We start from the raw sequence: 20,911 nt of genomic DNA on the forward strand, positions 1-20,911 counted from the left end.
TTGAACATAATGTAGTCATAACCATCTCATCTTTGCATACTTTATTCTTTATGAATGCTTATTAATATTCATATATCTTTACTCATAAATGAACAGGTGTTTACATTTATTATGTTAACATGAACTTAGAGGAGTTTGATAATTCTATGAGTTAAATGATATATATTAATATTTCATAGATAATAAGGTATACATCACAAACATATATGTAACCAAAGATACAAAGAATGTACAAATATAATAAAGTATTTTCAATTTGTGATGTTGCACATTATGTACTCAGGTGTACATTAGCTGCAGATCCAGGGGCAAGCTTGACCCAAACTGAACAAACAACTAGTCTAACAGAGATCTGACTTTGACATGATTTAGGGTGCTTGTCAACAAGCCATTTCCTTGAGGGTAATTCTTTAATAATAACAAGCATCTAGCAAGGGTTATTCCTCTTGCCTTTGATGACCACCAGTTGTGTTCTCTCCTGTAGATCTGTTACTACTGTTTTCTGGATGAAGAATTCCTAACATGTCTTAAAAAATAAGAGCATTGAGAATTATTTCTCCAGGTGTAGTTGTAGACATGAAGCCAGGTAGCAAGTCACATTAAGTGTGATGATGTAGTTCTTACTAACTGCTTTCTAGTAGAGCCTTTTCAGATGTCTGCTATCTCTCTTGTCACAGTGCATTAAAGAATCTGTAATAATTTGGTTAATGAGAAGTAGATTGATAAGGTAATTTATTTAGTTACTTTTATATTTTGGTAAATAAGGTAAGCTGTGCTTCAAGGTAATGGCTATAGATTTCTTTCTGTACCAAGATTGAACCAGTATCAAAAGTTGTGGTAGGAGGGCCGCTACCAACGCACTCTCCTGCAGCACCTATCTATCCTGAGGGCTGTCCTCCTGACCAGATTGATGATAAAGTAAGCCATGTCACACACGATTCTTTATTAATCCTGCGACACTTTTCCTGCACTTGGGCTCTGCTTCATGCTGCTTATATTCTTCACGCATATCATAATATTGTAAACAATCATGAGACAATGTTCCGAATTGGTTTTATATGTCAATATATTTTTAAGCTATGCCAATGGGTTGCTCCCTTATGCTAGATCCACAGTTGCCATGAACAAGATCTTTCCTATGCAGTGCAGGTTTAACTTTCTGCAAAATTGCAATGGGGATCTTTTTAGAGTGTCCATGGCAAATTATTCTGGTGCTAGGGAGACACTGGAGTATAATTAGTTTAGCTCAGAATGGCCTTTAGAAGTTCATACATAAACTCTCAAATCCTTGCTAAATGTTGCTTGGCATCAAGAGACTGTTAAAGCAGCACTCCCTACTAACTACATATTGACCCATCTGACTACCTTGCCTGGCTGCCACCAGATGACAGCACCTACACTGCATCAGAATTCCATAACTTACAACTCCTTACATTTTAAACTGACCCTAGAAAATAAGAAAAAAGTACTGGGCAGATAGGGCAGAAGAGAGGGGATAAGGAGCAAATAAGTATTCTTTTCTGAAAATTTTTCTTGTACCATGTGTTTAAGCCTGATTTCTGAATTATGACTTGCTGCTTCCTAAGGCTATTCTTATAGAGGAAGTCCAAACAAACTCTACACTATAAAATCCTGTGCTGCAGAGAGGTTCTGAAAAGCTGCTGTCTGGGCTAAAGTGACTTTGGGTCCAGAAACTGAACATTCAAGGACCCAGATCTTTCCAGAAGAAATGTTGATTAATTGGAAGAAAACCTTCCCCAGACTTTTTTTTTCCCCAGTACGGGAATCCTAAAAACGTTTTAGGCTATGAATTTATTGGTTTGAGTTGTAGAACCTGTGAGCTCTGATATCAGCACACAATGTCATTGAGAGAAATTACTTTAGTCTGACAAGCTTCTATGGCTGACTCGTCTTGAGATATACAAGCAGTAGCACAGAGCATCAAAGTGCTAAGATTAAGGAGCAATGATCCTACCAAAATGCTGATAGGTATAGAGATTGGCACAATGCACTCAAAGGGCAGAGCAAATGGTGAACACAAGTACTGATAAATCAGGCCTAGATAAAGATAGTTTGCCTCTAAAATTCACGCGTTTATTTTTCCAAAATTACCCAAAATGGGTACATAGAGGGGGACCCTATTTTGGAAGTTGAGGTCTCCTCCATCCAAAAGCAAAATCACTCCCTAGGCCATTGCTGGAAATAAAAGCTATGATGGAGGAACTTCCATTTTGTCCCCTAGAATTAAATATTACACCCTCTGCTCATAGGCAAGGGAATGTATTGTTTTAATTGCAACTCGGGCATTGCAAATAAATTCCCCTGAAGGCAAGGAAGAACTTAAATCCTTGACTCAAACCCCTCTGTCATCTCCCAAACACCAAATTAATCTGACGGGGACAGTTTGAAAATATCCATGTTGCATTTTCCTAAATGTGGAGCCAGCTATGACTGAGCATGATAGTGGCCATAAAACCAGTGGGATTTAGCTTTGTAGAGCAACTAAGTGTCCTTCACAAAAAAGAGCATCAGATATACTCTCAAAGTCTGATTTTTAAGTCAGTTTGTAATGTTTCCTGTTAGTATCAGTCATATGCTTATGACAATGGTGCTGGAAGTGCAAGTTACTTTAGTTACATATATTATGGCATTTTTTACAATATATTTTTTAATTAAAATTCTATTAGGGGATTTAATCAGTTAAGTTGCCAGTATTATATCTTTCCCAGTGGTACTGTAACATAATTAAAAAACTGAATTCCATGTATACTAGATTGTAAATGTTACCTGGAACTCATGTTGATGTTCTTGACTACAGCTGCTATACCATCTGCCTAGCTTATACGGAAGAATTCTAACTGAAATTGCATTGCTAGCTATTCCTTCTTTCAACTGTTTGCGAAAGTTGCTTGTGGTTTCTGGGAGGGTCAGGTAAACTAATGTACAGGTTACACATTGTGCGTGTGTGTGTAATGCTGTGTGTATACGCAACATGTGTAGCACTGTACATGTATTAACACTGTACATGTATTAATACTGTACATGTATTAATACTGTACATGTATTAACACTGTACATGTATGAAACACTAAATGTATACATAGTATGTGTGTAACACTGTACGTGTATAACACTACATGTGTAACATTACGAAACACTGTAATACAGTACATGTGTAGTGCTGAACATGTGTGTAACACTTTACATGTGTATAACACTACATTTATACACTGTGTGTGTGTAGTGCTGTACATGTGTATAACATTATGTATAACATGCTACAGAGTATTCATCATGAAATTCTTATTGATATGGATATTAACCTCATATTAATATGGGTGTTATAGCACCTCCCGTATTCTCTCTATCAGTATTATTTCTTTACTTTTTGTACAAAAGGGGAAACTCTTGATATTTTAAATAAATTTAACTTGCATGAAGTGTCCACTAATAAAGAATATGTATTGCATTTACTAATAAGAATTAATACACTAAGCATATAAATGTTGTTGTAGAATTAAACAAAGTGTAAATATGTGTTCAAATTATTAATAAAACTTTTGTATTTTATCAGTCAATATGAGTTAAGAAATACAAAAGGTGTGGTATTCTCAGATTACACTACTGACGTAGTTCAAAATTATTTTTACCTTAAAATACTTAAATCTCGGGGAAAGTCTCTAATTGCTTGAAAGACACCATTCATATTTAATGGTAATATTATGTTTGTTTATATAGTATTTGATGTAATATTATAACATTGTTCATGCAGAGTGAAACTTTAAAAGTACCTGTACATAAAAAAAGATATGTAATTGTGTGTGTATATATTGTATTGCATAAACAAAATGTTTGTCCATGTAGAGGAGAGCTTGTATATTTCACCACCCAGAAATATTTTGGGTCTGGAGATGACAGTGTAACGTAAATCAGATTGGTCCACATTCCAGTGTTGATAACTGTGTCAGTGGGACATTTTGTATTATCTGGACACTCTCTACACCTGACCTCCCACCATGACCCATTTTATATATTTACATAAATTGAGTTAATAAGTGCAAAGTAAACCATTACAGTATATATAACTCCCAGATATTAGTAATAGTATTCTACCCTATGCAATAGTACTATATATACCAAAAATATAAACTTTAATAAGGGTAAAAAATGATATGCTGTTCTTTGGAGTCTGATTATGCTAAAAAATTGTGGCAATAGTTGGTAATCTATGATGAAGCAGCTATTGGGCTGGCACGTGCATGGCGGATACTCTGAGATACCCCTTGACTAGCAAATTTGACCTTGGAGGATAATCTTCTAGATATCCTGTGCTGGTTAACTTGACCACAGACAATATCTCTGAGAAACCCTACGCTGGTAAACTTAACTATGTGGAGAACCACACCAGCTCTCCCCTATAAAGTATATAGAATTGTTTGAATATGTGCTGTATATACCGGTAGTATATTTATAACATTTGAATATGTATATATTGTATGGTATTGTTTGTATGTGTTTTATTATACAGCTAGTATTCTTACCTGAAATTTTTGTAAATATTTATAATTGTTTTTCTCAAGTTGTGTCCCTGAAAGATTGCTTGATGAATCAAGCATGAATGTAATGAAACACCCTTTTCTGGTGGGCCACTCAGTAGCTTCCCTGGCTACTGGAGCTGGCTGCCTTAGGGCTGCCAGCTCAAGTCTATTAGGAGCCAGGACCATAATCTTTCTTGGTCTATGAAACTAGCAGAGCTTGAGGATCAGAAATCCAACACCTTAACCACTGGAAAGAAAAATCATACATTAAAACTAGCAACTACAGTACATACTTGAAAGAAATTAGCAACCTATTTATAGATTTGCCCTGCATTGTAGAGAGAGCCAAATTCTGGTCCTGGCTCCAGGTAAGCTCAGGTAGGTCTCGGAGGCCTGGTGCAATTCCCTAAGGCTTGGGGACACTAGTTATAGGTCTGGAAGCTATTAACTGGCCCCACCAGAAAATACTTTTTTACATCTCTGTCTTATCTATTTCTTAATCTTCAATCCATGCTCTTTTTCTATTGATATTCATTGTGAACATTTCTTCTTTTATTACTGTCGATCTGAATTTTATGTCTTGATCACGTCTTTTTTTTTCTTTTTTCTCTCTATCTCACACTTTCTCTCTCTCTTTTGCTCTCTCTCTCTCTTACTGTCTCTTATCCCCTTTTTGCTCCTCCCATCTGGCATTTAGCATGCACCTCCACTCCCATTTCCCATCTTTTTCCTCCAACCCCTCCTCACACTTTAAAAGCCTTGAAGACACTCTGATCTATGAGAGAAGATGGCAGAGGTATATGATTGTGGAGCACAAGAGGAAAAAGTGGCAAGACATGACACAAGTGTGGCGCTCATGGCAACGTGCACAACCGTGTCTCGACCCTCTTGCACTCCTCGACAACTCTCATGTTAAGAATGTGGTAGCAAAAAATAATTTTGCAGCATACCTCTGAATTCACCCTTTCTAAACTTATGCAGTTTGAGTGATTACAGTACTGTATTTTACGATGTTACAAATTCATAGGCTGTCTTACACGAGCACCATTCATGCCAGTATCAATCCCTTTGCCCAAATCTTAATTTCTTGTATATTTGACTGCTCATTCATTGGTAAACATAATGTAAATGATTGAGGAACAAAAAGATCATACTAGTGTGATGTTTGTGAAGAATTCTGTTTACATTTAAAAAGAAATGTTTAAATACTCTGAATGGTAACTTGAAATTGAGTAATCAAAACTTTAGTTCTTTAAATTCAGTTATTCCGATGTATTCATTTATTCAGTCAGTCATGTGTTAATTCCTTAAGTATTCTCCTTATAATTATATATTAATTTTTTTTATCACTCCAATTTGTATTCAAATTATATAAACAGTTATAATACAGCGATATAGATGGAATAGTTAACCTATGCCCATGAAATTTTTTTAATTTTTAATGGGTTGTTGTTCAATGAGGTTGTGTGTACTATTGGCTTGCAGATATCCTCAAATCACAATTTGCTGTTTCCTGCTGATGCTTGAATCTATTTTTGAGCAACTTTACCAGAGAGAATAGCAGTAAAGGGGGTGGGTTGTATGACACATTCTTTGAACTGTGCCAGGAGCAAATATTCATGCAATATAGGTATACATATTATATTCTTGGGCTTTATATAGTAATGGATCACTTTTCTTTCTTTTATTTAAATATATCTAGTTATTCCATACATTGTGTAAATTAAAGTGAAACGGTAAACATACAAACCATACAAATTAAAACATCACAGCCCTCTCTCTCTCCCTCCTCTCTCTCCCTCCTCTCCCTCCCTCCCTCCCTCCCTCCCTCCCTCTCCTCCCTCCCTCTCTCCCTCCCTCCCTCCCTCTCTCTCTCCCTCCCTCCCTCCCTCTCTCCCTCCCTCCCTCTCTCCCTCCCTCCTACATGACATGTCAACAAAATTGCATCACTTGAACCTTTAACCAATGGCTCCCCCAACCTGTCTTCATCTCAATGTGAACAAAATAAAAAAACAACCTAGGAATTTGTATTTTTTTGTACTTTGCAAATGTATCATTTTTTTTTAATCCCTGCACAGGCAGTGACACCTTTTATGATATCCATATTTTTAAGGGTACACAGCTAGACAGATGAGTTAGACACCAAGTTTGTCATATGAAAGGAATAAATTACAGAGGTAAAGATGTCTAAAATATTGGTTATAATTGTACTGTAAATTCAAACTGTGAACTTCAGTTGCATGGATACTGTATATGAAAATTGAGCTATATATTATTAAAGGAAATATTAGTCTAGTTTAAATAAATTTAGAATAGAAAAAGAAGTAACAAAAGTATTTGATTTGTAGAGATTTAAAAGAATGAAAGTACTTATGCTTCATTAAACATACAGAGTTAGAGAAGAAAAGTTTCAACAGTTAATAGTATAGTTGAAAAGATGACAACAAGACAAACTTTACATGGAGGCAGGGTTAAATGACATTAAAGCAAGAAAGGGATGGGAAACTTTATAATATACTGTGAATGAGTATTATTATCATCATTATACATTGTTTATTGTATTATTATTAATAAATAATTGTTGTTATTAATTTTACAGTTTGCCATCAATTCTTTCCTGGATAAAGTAGATGACATAAAGGTCCTGCTTCACATGCATTCCTTCACATTTGACTTCCATCTCCGAGCGCTGTGCGCATATGTTGCTGATCGACAGCTTCTCTTTACTCCTGGCTATCACCTTTCATCGTGTCTCTCCGACTTTATCAAGTACTATAACAAAGGACCCAACTTTGCCAGAAACCTTATTCACTCAGGTATAGTATTTGTATCCAAATTAATTACATTTCCTGACATGAAAATTCTGAGCATAATAAAATATTTACTGCTGAAGCTGATTCTTGAAGTGCATACAAGTTAATTCTTAATTAAGTCTCGAGTATTAGTGTCCTTACCTAGTTATTGCCACAGGTGGATGATTTAATCATACTGTATTACTTCTTACAGGTAAAGTGACCATAGCAGACACAGGAACTCCAGGAGAACAACTGTACAATTATCTTCTGGCACGAGAGAAGCAGTATCGGATGAGAGTGTTACGTATGACTCCTGTCATCCACGATCCTAATGCTCTGATGGTAATAATGCTTATCTAGATTTTTGTACCTAGATACAGTATTTTTCTGTAAAGGATGTTTGAACTTTATATTGTTTGAAAGATTTGATGAAAAGCTCTAATTAGCAATACACAATTCAACAACTGTGTGTGAATATTTCCTAACCAAGATATTAGAATATTTAACCCTTAGTGTGTTACAATCACCAAAGATTTCTGTGTGCAAACAAAAAACTTATAAAACAATACATTAGCATGCAGAAGTAATGAGAATTAAATAAAACATCAACACAAATATCAAAATGTATTGTGGTTCCATGCACACGGGGAAGATGATGTGGTGGTCGAGTCATTGGGTCCAGGGACTCATAATGCCACAGTTTACTGAGTAGTCAAGTAGGGGGTAAGGGCTGTGATGTTCATATTAGATGGTTTATTTGCTTGTTGTTTCACTTTTACACATGTGTAAACTAACTTAAGTACAAGTAATTGAAAAAAACCATAATTAAATACTGTATATAAGCCTACAATGTAATATGTATTATATTGCATATAAAGTTGTTCATGCAACGAAATGTCTTGCAACCCACTCTTTTGTTGCTATTTTGTCTGGGAACATTGTCTAGAAAGAGACTCGGATACAAGCGAAAAATCAAATTGTGATTTTATAATACTGTACTGTAATCGCAGACTACTGGCACACAATAACTTAGTTATCTAATATTTTTTATAAAATATATTATATCTTATATTTTATCTTAAGTTATATTTTAATTAGCAATCAAAGCTATCAGCAAACTAGATCAAAATTTATTCATGGGTTTTGATACATTCCATTACATCTATATAGGTATATTATAACCATATTTAAAAATCAAAACAAAATAAAAACTAACAAATAATGACATAAAATGATAACTGCATTACCGGATGGATTAATGCTTGATTACTGCACTTTAAGGGTTAAAAGAAAAATTAGTAAATAAATCTACTGATGAACAAATTTCAAAGATAGTAGCTGTCAGAATAACTGAACAATACAATGCAAAATATTTATTTTCATTAATAATATTTGCTATCTGTCTTTGTTATTGTCTTTATACATTGCTTACTGTTGGCCATTCTTAGGTGGCCTAAGTATTCTACAGTACTGCCTTACATATTATATGATCCTATGGGAACATTTTTAAAAGCTCCCTTGTTGTAGTACTGCATGTCATCCTGCCTGTCTGAACGATCTCCAACAAACACAGGATGATGCATTAAGAATAAGCAGACTTATCTACCCTGTAACGTGCTTTCACAAATTAAGAGCCTGATGTTTGTGATGCCCTCAGTACCTCCCTGTAGCACAGGGGAGCTACTCAAGTGGGAAGACAGGACAACATGAGCAGAGCTCTCATCCTGTAACTACTCTTGGGTATTCACTTAAGTAATTACAAGGAAAGGGCATTTCTGTGCATTCAACATTTTGATTTTTTGTACTTTACAGCAGTATACGGAATTTATTCTGGTTCACACCAAAACTTGTCGGGTGCATTACAAAGATGCCAATGATCAGAGAGTATCGGATGAGTATGATGTTACCTTACTGGTTTCCCACAATACTAGCGGTGAGCTTCATGTGGGAAATATGCACCCAAATATCCTACATCTCAATTTCTACGTCATCTTAACAAGCACACGGTAAGGTACTGCCTAATTTTAGTCCTGTATAAATATGCATCAGTGTATCTTTTTATAAAGTCTGTAAAAAATCATTCAATAGTGAAGAATTTATATGGTGAATGCTAAATGTACTCTACAATGTTTTTTATAATCTTTGGTACTTCTGATATTTTCTCTTATCTTCACATTGCCCATTCACAGAGTATTATTTTCCCATTCTTATTTTTTATTTTTGTCCATATTTGCACAATATTTTTTTATTATTTGTCATTGAAGTGTACTTGTCTGAGTACTGAAGTAATCTTCTTTCTCATCAGTCTTGTTTCTATGGAATAAAGTGGTGACTATGTAACCTGGGCCCAGCCTTTAGCCTTACTAATCTGGTTAAATGCTGGTTGTTATTATTAGAAATGTTCTTAATATAACCTTCAGTGGAATCAGTCCAACTCCTCGAATCTAAAACGTTTGATTGTTTAGAACTCACGACACGAGGACACTGTTCTTTCTATGCTACACTGCAAAATCGGAGAATGCCGCCACCACATACTTCATAAACCCCACTGAATAATTCCCCAAATTGACGGTGAAGCAGCAAACGGTCAATTAGGCATAATTCCCGAAAGTGGATCCCCAATTACTTGAATAGGAGGGATGAGATTTATGTTAAGTGTGGTTTAAATCAAAGCACAATGGGATTATCTGAGGTATTAAATAAATGCTTGCAGGCTTGCAGAGGGTGCCTAGCCCCAAAGCATGGGGTCTTGAGCCCCAACAATAGAATATAAAATATGCGTTGGGGGAAATTCCACTAAACCCCATAAATTCTAAACAAGATTTATTAAAGTTTATCAATGAAAATAAAAGAAGACTCCCTATCTGAACACTTCCTATCTAAACACTTCCTAAACTGAATTATAATCTAACTGAAATTCTTCCTAAAATAGAGGCACTGAGAGGTAAAACAAAATAATGTGGATTCTACAAGTGCACTTAAAACAAATAGATCTTTTAACCTTAAATACCACAGCCAGGCCAGTTGTTCAACCTTGCCTCTGGAGGTGAGATCTTGCCCCCAGGATGTCCCAACTCACACTGACTAAATTCTCCACTGACCTCTGTAAGGCTGACCTTAGTTTAGATGCCAAATTAATCTTCAAAGATGATTACTAACTAAAATCCTGTACTCGTCACTGAAAGTGACTTACTATTCCAAACCAATTGGGAAATTATCTAGATATTTGAGCCAGGCTAATTACAATATTCAATAGCACTTGAATTTCACTAATTTACATGAATTAACAAGCAAGTGGTAGATACATATTTTCCAGTAATGAGATCCCATATTCTCACTGAAGTCAAATTCCTCTTTGACAACATACAAAGCTTATTCTTTATTCTCAAATGACGTTAATTCCACTGCTTAGGTTTAAATACAGTGAGATTTAAACCTCACTTGTGTGCTATCTAAAGAATTATATATAGTTATTAAGCTTATATTTATCTTTCTCTAAGAAGGTGTTGACACATAAGGGCAGGTGAAATATCTTTGGAAAACCTCATGTGAAACCATTCCCTCATGTGTCTTGGGAAGATATACGAGATCATTCCCTCAAGATGTTTGAAGCAGTATATGAGGAACCAGTGTGGTTTAATTTTTACCCTTGGTGGGTTAGTGTCCAGGTTGGAGGACATCTCTCTGCGTGAAGGGATACAAAGGGGTTGCTTTACCAACCCTTACCACCTCACAGTTTGAGCGAGATGTTTCCTGGTTTCTACCACAACACTTTAAATATTTCACTTGTCCTGCAATCCTCTACAGGCTAGGCAGGACCTTAAATCATTTTATGTATGCAACAGAGGAGGTTTTTGAGCTAGAATTGGGTCTCGTGGAGCTCAATTTTGCTGGTCCTTAGTTTCTCTTGGCTAGCAGGAATTGCTCTATTTTATACCGCTACTTGAAAAGATCCAATTTAACTCTAGCCTGAAGATGCCTCCTCCTGTTGCCTTCATGCAGATGACCAATATTTAGTTTATAATTATTTTATATTGTTTTACCACATCCAGAGAGATGTACCCAAATCGTATTCTGGAGAAAAAAATGGGCAAGTTCCGAACCGTATCTACAGCACCATCCCTAGGAAAGCGTTGGACTCCATCTTCCACTCATCCGGGTGAGATATCATGTAAATGTAAAATATATGATTTTTTTTTTTTTTTTTTTTTTTTTTTACTTAAACTGCTTTTATAGTACTGAACAATAGCTCATGTTGCATTTTCAAACATCATGGCTTTTCATATTTTCAAATGTTTAACCATTTCTGGATTTTTTTGTTTCTGTAATTTAGCTTGTCCATAACCGATCATTATTATTGAGTTGAATCAATCTTACACTGGACTGGGTTGTATTAGAGCAGGAATCTACTATAATATTACTTCCTATTATATAATGTTCTTATAAATAATATTATGTTTAATGATAAATACATTTCAATATATATTACTGAAGCTTGTTGCTTACAGCCTATTGACACTACAGTACAGTACTTACATTAAACAAAATGTGGAACCAAGACTGGATAACTAACAAAGCAGTGACAATAATGTTTGATAATTTAACACTTGAACAGAAGGTAGTGATCAGAGTGGCTCTGTTACCCCTCCTGCTGGTGCTGAAGATGAACTACCCAAAGTTTCTTCAGCCACAGATGATCTCCCACCACCTGTCAAATCATACATTGGCATCAGGTAATTGATTTTGAATTTGTTTCAGAGATTAAAAGGCATTACTAATAAATTTATCAGATGCTTCCTATGGCAAGATCATTGAAGATCCAATTGTACAGGCTCATGATGGTCAAGGTAGGGTGCCACACTATAAAAGTACAATACTGATCATTTGAAGCTTTTCCAATGGCATCACAAGGTTCTCCAAGTATCACGCTGACCAACATCCTGCCCATCTTGCTGCACACAACTTGATAATAATCCAGGACGGACAGAAACGGCGTCGTTTCTCCATCTTCTCATGTGTACTCACCTAGTTGTTTGCGGGGGTTGAGCTCTGGCTCTTTGGTCCCGCCTCTCACCTGTCAATCAACTGGTGTACAGATTCCTGAGCCTATTGGGCTCTATCATATCTACATTTGAAACTGTGTATGGAGTCAGCCTCCACCACAACACTACTTAATGCATTCCATTTGTTAACTACCCTGACACTGAAAAAAAAATTTCTAACGTGTCTCTGGCTCATCTGGATACTAAGTTTCCACCTGTATCCCCTTGTTCGTGTTCCACCTGCGCTAAAGAGTTTGTCTTTGTCCACCCTTTCAATTCCCCTGAGAATTTTGTAGGTGGTTATCATGTCTCCCCTTACTCTTCTGTTTTCCAGGGTTGTGAGGTTCAGCTCCTTCAGCCTTTCTTCGTAACTCATTCCTCTCAGTTCCAGGAGGAATGTTTTGGTCTTCGTTGTTGCCATCTCTGATGGATATGTCAGCACCCTTATTTAAGGGTGCCTGACAGCTGAGTGGACAGCACTTCGAATTCGTAGTCTTGAGGATACGGGTTCGATCCCTGGTGGAGGCGGAGACAAATGGGCAAAAAGTTTATCTCGCCCTGATGCCCCTGTTCACCTAGCAGTAAATAGGTACCTGGGAGTTAGACAGCTGCTACGGGCTGCTTCCTGGGGGTGTGTAATAAAAATGAGGCCTGGTTGAGGACCGGGCCGCAGGGACGCTAAGCCCCGAAATCATCTCAAGATAACCTCAAGATAAGAAGATAATCAAGTTCCCAGGTGCCAGCTCCATCACATTCTTAGTAACTTATTCCCTTGTTGGATAGGTGACCAAGGGCACTTACCCATGAGTTCTGGGCACTACTTCCCTGGTGATTTGGGGCACTTCTCTCAGTGATCCAGTGTATACCCCGGTGATCTGGGGTAGGTACCCCTACTGTTATTTAGGTAGACCTGTATTTAGCAACAAAATACTAGTGCTAGTGTTTGTATTTAGCAATGGCAACAATGCTAGTGTTTGCAAGGTATCATTGTAATTGTAAAAATACTACAAACAATACAGTTGGCAGTATCTGCATCTTTCCTGGGAGAAAATACTGTTATTTAACCCTTAAACTGCGCAACGCGCCTGCAGGCTCACGTCTGGTTTGCGCAACGCGCCTCCGGGTATTTGTATTTTTCACGTTCCATTCAAAACTCCCGCGGCTACATGGGGTTCACATCAGCTTCCTCAGGGCTCTTGTAAACAGACGCCATCTTTAAAAAAAATCGTGGTCCACATTCCCGGGTGTGGGAGCCTCAGTAGTGTGTGAGCAACCAAGGCTGGCGCTCGCAGCATGAGCGCACAGCACTGCTGTTCAGCATGTGACCACAGCATCGCCTAATAATGTCAAAATATATATATAAATTGTATTATTTAGTGTTATATTAGAGCCTGAGTGTGATAATGACTGGGTACAATGTTCAAATATCAGTGATTCAATGCTGTTCACGATGTTCACAGCGTTAGCCACAGCACCAGAGCATTATTTCGTTCATCTAGGAATCTTCAAATGATTTCTTAGGTTCTTTTTCAAAATAAACGTGTGGTCAATTATTCATTTACAGGAATTAGTGACCAGGATTGTGATAATAGCAGGAATGTGGTTATAATTAGCGTTGTGCGTAGTATTGTGGAAGGAGGAATTTTGATGAGGGAGGGAGGGCGAGAATTGAGGTAGCCTCAATTGTGTGTGTGTGGCTGCCACTCTTGTTTTGCTCACCATACTAGCTTAGTGGTTCGCTATGGGCAACACATATGTACATGGGTATATATAGTGTGTGTATATAGTGTAAGAACAGCAACAGGAGAATGTTGAGAGGAGCTATTTTGGTGAGGGAGGTGACGTAATCGTAGCGTCGTCTGCTGTGTGATTTTTCATGCAGTGTATGGTGGCCACTGTACTGTTTGGACACAATACCGGCTTACTTGCATAGTTCTGGTAAATAAAACATGTAGATAGGTATATAGAACATGTGTAATAAGAACTATAGCAATATGGTGGGAGGAGCAATGTTGGCGAGTAAGATGTTGGAGTGAGAGAGACTGGCTGGGTGTGGCTGCTCTCACTCAAGGTGTTCTGAATGTGTTCATGGCCCATACGAGGCAGCTGCTATTGGCCCATACGAGGCAGCTGCTATTGGCCCATACGAGGCAGCTGCTATTGGCCCATACGAGGCAGCTGCTATTGGCCCATACGAGGCAGCTGCTATTGGCCCATACGAGGCAGCTGCTATTGGCCCATACGAGGCAGCTGCTATTGGCCCATACGAGGCAGCTGCTATTGGCCCATACGCGGCAGCTGCTATTGGCCCATGCGCGGCAGCTGCTATTGGCCCATACGCGGCAGCTGCTATTGGCCCATGCGCGGCAGCTGCTATTGGCCCATGCGGGGCAGCTGCTATTGGCCTATACGTGGCAGCTGATATTGGCCCATACGAGGCAGCTGCTATTGGCCCATACGAAGCAGCTGCTATTGGCCCATACGAGGCAGCTGATATTGGCCCATACGAGGCAGCTGCTATTGGCCCATACGAAGCAGCTGCTACGCGGTGTTCTGAATGTGTTGATGGTGAATGTATATAGTGTGTGACAGTGTATAGTGTGTAAATAGATTGTATATATACACAAATTAGCATGATACATAGTAAATATGTGCTGCATATGTGTACACAAGTTTCATGCACGTAACACAGTGTCTACGGACAGTACGGATGTTGTACTGCGATATTATAGTGTACGTGTTCATTATACATTGGATTGGCACATAAAAACAATGAAAATGTATTTGGAAAGGTGCGCAAAAAATGAACGAAAATATATTCGTGGCAACTCGCGCGCCCCGCCCCGAGCGCCCCACTGCCCCCGAGAGCTTACGGCACGGGCGCACGGGGAATGATGACGTCACGCCCCAACTTCCGGACCCCATAGCAGCCAAAGTAAGTACAATTTCGACTTTTTTTTTTGCATACCCATACTGAGGGAAGGGTTTTTGACACTTCAAAAAGAAAAAAGAATTTTTTCCAGATAATTTATTTCCTGCGCACTGCGGGGGTGTCACATTTGGAGGCAACGCAGTTAAGGGGTTAAACAGAAAAATTAGAAAACTGGAAAATGCTGCAAATCACTTAAAACTTGTACACAGGGATTCACACACTATACAGTACAATATTTGTAAACAAGGGTTCCACATAGCCTCTACAGGCATCAGTTCAAAGAAAGGTGATACACAGACAATTAAACATATTTGCAGGACTCGCATGTCAGTAGGAGATAAATTGCCTCTTCATAGAGGCAAATGCAATTCTTTATAGCATTTGATATAGATTTGACGATAATTTGTGGGAAGATTGGTGAAAGATTGATTACAACAGAGAGCAGCGGATAGCAGTCAGAGTCAACAACAGTGTGCATACAGGACAATAGGGCATTGACTTAAGTTTCTCTCTCATCACTGACTCAAGCTGCTACTTGAACATTAATCTGCAGGTGCATAGAGAAGTCATGTTTCCACAGGTCATTAGGTATGAAGAGAGGAGTGCCCACCAATTAGTTACATCTTGTTTAGTGTCACAACATGCAAGTCCCCGAGTGTTACACTTGAGGGGGGAGGGCCCAAGTCTACTGTTACAATGTGCAGTATAACTTACAACATATACAAAACAATACCATATTTTATTTATTTTTATTTAATTAGCTTTAAGGTCTTATTTCTAATAAGATTAAAAAAATTGTGCATTATTATTTGTAATATAATTTTGATACAGTATATATAAGACAAGGAACTCTTTGAACATCAGGTCAGAGAGTGTGAACTACCTTGGATACTACACGCAATATGAGGAGACAATGCAGAGGACGCTGGAGGCTCAGGCTGAAGAGGCAAGAACTCGTATCCATCACATTTTCAACCAGGCTAAAATACATTGCAGGTACTGTGCTTTGATTGCAAGTTAAGACAGCTTGAGCTACCTTTGATAGCATTTACATAATTTCACTGGAACCTGTTTGTGCTGGACTTGATTAAATCCTTCTAAGTGTTATCTTATTTGGTGCCTTATTATCCAGTGACTTAGCATATTTGTATAGTCCTGCAAGGCTGTTGTATCTTTTAATAAAGCATTGATGCCTTGTGTCTTGCTGAACAGTGCCAGGATCCTACCAAAGTACAAAGATCATTTATACATTTGGTAACAGTACAATTCAGAAAAGTAATGAATTGTTTCACTCAGCATTGATAAAAATAACACAGTGGGAAAATTGGAAGAGTTTCTCTGAAAGGTCCCAGTTTCATTTCGGCATTTGATGCCTCTGTTCACCTAGCAGTAAAGAGGTACCTGGGAGTTAGGCAACTCTTAGTTACATACTGAGGAAGGTCAGATGTTGGTCTAAGTGGGACCTCGATAAATCGAACGGCCATCCTGCACCTGACAATGGAAAACTGGCAGTCAAACGCACAAGTTCTTCTATACTTGTATATATCATGTACACGTAGATAAATGCTGTACAGTATATTGATTTATAAGTCTTAACAAAATAAAACTGTTCTTTTTATCAAATAATGCATATACATAATAAGTAATAGCATAAATGAGCCTATGATGTAGTATACTCTTAATTTTTTGTTTGTTTCAGACGAGATTCACTGTGGCAACGCTTGACAGCCAGTCTTCGAGAAGATGAAAGGCAGAAATTAACCAGGGAACAGGTCAGTGACTTCATGTTTGGCTGTTACATAGTCTTAAGTGTAGAGCTGGTGAATTATAATACAGTTGACTCTAATGCAGTAGTCACAAATTCCACCAGCAGATTAATTGAGATGAGAGCCCCCTCATTGATTGAAGTTTTCCGGTAAAAAGCACAGAGATACTTAGTTCCCTACTTTGAATACATAATACTGTATAAAAACTGTATTTTGGAGATATTTCACTTGGATGTACCCTAAGACAAGCTCACCTAATTTCCCAAAGAACAAGTTAATAATAATGAAGACAAGGTGGCTGGTACAGTGGTGCAGCAGTGGTCTTTTTCAAACATCCTTGCTGGGTCCTGCCAGTACTAGGAAGGCACACAAAAGCTGAGGCCAGAGCAATCACTGAAAGTTCACTCATAAACAAACACACAAAACACACCCAACAAAGGATTATTTTGCAGGTTTCTCACAAGATGCAATGAAAGGTGGTTTTCTTGGCAAGTTAGTGATTATTGATGACATGCTGAAGAATTATGAAGAAAAGGTTATTAAATTAGAACAAGAGAATGAAGGTCTCAAAATTGAGTTTTGTAATTTAAAAGGAAGTATTTTCCAGCAAGGTAAGGAAATTACCAGCTTGACTGATAAGGTAAGGATACAGGAGGAACACGTCAAGGAACTAGTAAAGGATAATGAGGCATGGAAAGTGAAGAGTAGGGAATTTGAAGAAATTAACAAGAAAATACTCATATGGTGAACTACTCGAAGGAAGCCTGAGGGCTAACATGGATTTAGGCAAGGAGATGCAAAGAGAAACTTCATTGACAACTCAAATAGAGGAGGCTAATAAAGAACTAGAAAAGTATGAAGAAATAAGAGACACATCTGCACAAGTTGTAAAAGAGAGAGAGAGAGAGACAATCAAGGAAGTGTGTTCGTAAGTCAAAACCAGAAATGACCAACAAGCAGAAATTTGGCAAGCAATTAGGAAAGAACTGGTTACCAACAGTAAACTAGTAAAAAATGGGAGCCGGTCGGCCGAGCGGACAGCACGCTGGACTTGTGATCCTGTGGTCCTGGGTTCGATCCCAGGCGCCGGCGAGAAACATTAGGCAGAGTTTCTTTCACCCTATGTCCCTGTTACCTAGCAGTAAAATAGGTACCTGGGTGTTAGCCAGCTGTCACGGGCTGCTTCCTGGGGGTGGAGGCCTGGTCGAGGACCGGGCCGCGGGGACACTAAAGCCCTGAAATCATCTCAAGATAACCTCAAGATAGTATAAAACACTGCAGATAGAAGTAAGTTCATAATAATTTTTGGATGTTTAGAGAAGGAAATTTCATCTAGGTTGGACCGAGCAGCAGAAGCGATGAAAATCATAGAGAAAATAGTAGGTTTAGGAGAAGGCGCAAAGGAAAATGTCAAGTGATTTTAGAATAGGAAAATATGAGATAAGAACCGCCCCTTAAGGGTGACGTTTAATGGAGAAAAAAACATGATGGAAGTGCTTAGAAATGCCAGGAAATTGCAAAGTGATGAGGTTTGCAAACTTTGGTCAATAAGACAAGACCTCTCAAAGGAAGACAGAGAAAAGCTGAAAATGAACCTAATTGAAACAAAACGTCTAAATGGGGATAGAAATGAAGACAAATTCTTTTTCCCACAAAGTGTCAGAGACTGGAAAGCAGGGAAAGTTTCCCTGGAGTGACTGGGAATGTACAGAATTTCCCCCCTGGAGTGACGGGAATGTACAGAGTTTCCCTGGAGTGCCTGGGAATGTACATAGTTTTCCTGGAGTGTTTGGGAATATATCAGTGCTTTTCAGTGTTCTCAAAGTTATATAATTTTCCCATATACAAGACATTTTAAGTTGATACGCATAATTTTTTTTTTATTAGAATATACTGTGCTGAAATAAATGTTGCCTGTATAAAATGTGTAGTGAGAGAGAGGTGGCATTTGTATTTTTAACAATACTTAAGAATTCTTAGACATAAAAAAACTGTCCATCTCTTGGTCATTTTAACTAAGAATGCCTCATAATATTGCTTATTAGATGGACTTGGCATAGTGGACTGAATTCCTTCACTGATTAAAAATTTTTTTTTTTTCACAGACTTGTCATTTACTTCCTGGGTCTCTTATTACAGATACTTGGTGGATTAAGCTTTAGTGAACTTAGTGAGCTTTTAACCCTGGTGAGTGTTGAGCCTCTAAGTTCAGTAGATCCACAGCTCTTGCCCCTCCTCTCCAAACCTTTGCAGTGGTATCAAGGTCTGACGAGGGTCCTGCAATCTAAGTACCAGGAGCGACATAGGTATGCTTTGCTCATTTTCGTATATGGTAATATTGAACAAGTTATCTTGTGATTCTGTTTACTAAGTAATTTCATAATGATGATTAGGTTAAAAATAAGGTAGTATTGTGTAGGAGAATGCATGGAGTTTGAAACATGAAGTTAAATAGTTTCTTTTTTAGATTAGTTCTATGCTCAGCACTCATATTATTTACTAGTTTTAATCTTGCTTTATTCTTGAAATATGAGTCCTTGTTTAATTAAATATGATCATCTGATCATAATTAATTGTTATAAAATTTTACAAATCTGTATGTATTACACATTGAGGTAAATGAGAGAAGCATTTAAATTTTATCTTATTATTTCTCATTTGTTTGTGGGAGTATGACAAGAGTACATTAAGGAGAGTGGAGGCTGGTTTGAAGAAGTTACAATTTGTTAAGGATCCAGGAAAGAGTTTATGCATCATTACATACAAGGAGCTGGAAGATGTCTCATGAATTTTCAATCCATCCATTGTTTGAGAAATATTTTGGGTTTTGTGTCGGCCACATTTGTTACCATTATGGCTCTTCTTTTCTGGTTAAAATGTGCCCCCATAATTTTTATCCAACTCACAAGGGTTGTGCTTTGTGAGCTTCAACTGGAAAAAGTTCAGGTGTTTGTCTGCCTCAAGAACTTGCTTATTTAAGCCTCCAGAGCCCAGCAGTGTGTACCAGCTAGGAATCTTAAATTGATTGTGCTACAGAAGTTAAGCTTTATTGTCAGTCTGTTAAAGTTCTAGCTGCAGCCTTCAGTGTGTTACTTATTATAAAGGATATAGTTAATAATAATGTTTTTTGCCTTTCCTTATACTGTCTATTATTTTTTTCTCTTCAATTAGGAGTTTAACATCTAGTGATGGTAACATTCAGCATGTGGTCGTGTTAAGCTCCACCTGCTCTGATGCTTTTATGATGCTCTCCATCAATTTACATTACCAGAAAGCAGTAAGTTTGCATTACAACTGTATTTGTAGGATGAATGTGCCCTGGTTTAATTTGCTCCACATTCCATAACATTACTTGTTCACACTGAATTTCATTTGCCATGTGTTGCTTCAAGCATTTAATTTGCCCAGATCACATTGAAGAGTACAACAGTATCTAGGTTTCGTATTGTTATTAATTTAATAAATTACTATTGTTACTCTATTAAATTAATAAAAATTTGGAGAATTTGCATAAACCACAAACATGTTCATGTAACTATGTAATCCTTTGGAAGATAATTTATATAAACTGTGAAAGTTTTTAGAACTATCACCATGCATTGGAAAGATGCTCCTCCAATCTGATTCATTGTCACTGATCACCTAATCTCACAGTGAACATTGATACTAAAATATAAACAAATAGAAATGAAAATCTGAAAGTCAAAGAAAAAAAAGTCAAAAAAAAGAAAAGAAAAAAAAATATGAAGAAAAGTTACTGGTTTAATTAAAAATTTTGCAAGTAATAAAATTATTAGTTGCAAGTAAGCAATAATGGGATTAACACTGGTTCTGAGAA

The 20,911-nt window shown here is 37.4% G+C and overlaps 1 protein-coding gene across 12 annotated transcripts in view; it reads left to right on the plus strand.

Moving 5' to 3' along the window:
• Window positions 1-20,911, plus strand: part of LOC123769849 (KICSTOR complex protein SZT2) — a 146,510-nt gene that overhangs the window by 120,658 nt on the left and 4,941 nt on the right. For 11 of the 12 annotated variants that reach the window (XM_045761221.2, XM_069301235.1, XM_069301239.1 and 8 more), the window contains 10 exons: window positions 814-918; window positions 7,138-7,354; window positions 7,545-7,675; window positions 9,146-9,339; window positions 11,386-11,492; window positions 11,949-12,066; window positions 16,172-16,303; window positions 17,007-17,079; window positions 19,213-19,379; window positions 20,245-20,350. In XM_045761221.2, the coding sequence (XP_045617177.2) occupies window positions 814-918; window positions 7,138-7,354; window positions 7,545-7,675; window positions 9,146-9,339; window positions 11,386-11,492; window positions 11,949-12,066; window positions 16,172-16,303; window positions 17,007-17,079; window positions 19,213-19,379; window positions 20,245-20,350 (1,350 nt within the window). The remainder of the gene's footprint in view (window positions 1-813; window positions 919-7,137; window positions 7,355-7,544; window positions 7,676-9,145; window positions 9,340-11,385; window positions 11,493-11,948; window positions 12,067-16,171; window positions 16,304-17,006; window positions 17,080-19,212; window positions 19,380-20,244; window positions 20,351-20,911) is intronic. The other variant, XM_045761225.2, reaches the window with a different exon arrangement.

Source organism: Procambarus clarkii, chromosome 45 (assembly GCF_040958095.1).
Source record: "Procambarus clarkii isolate CNS0578487 chromosome 45, FALCON_Pclarkii_2.0, whole genome shotgun sequence".
Taxonomy (NCBI): Eukaryota; Metazoa; Arthropoda; class Malacostraca; order Decapoda; family Cambaridae; genus Procambarus; species Procambarus clarkii.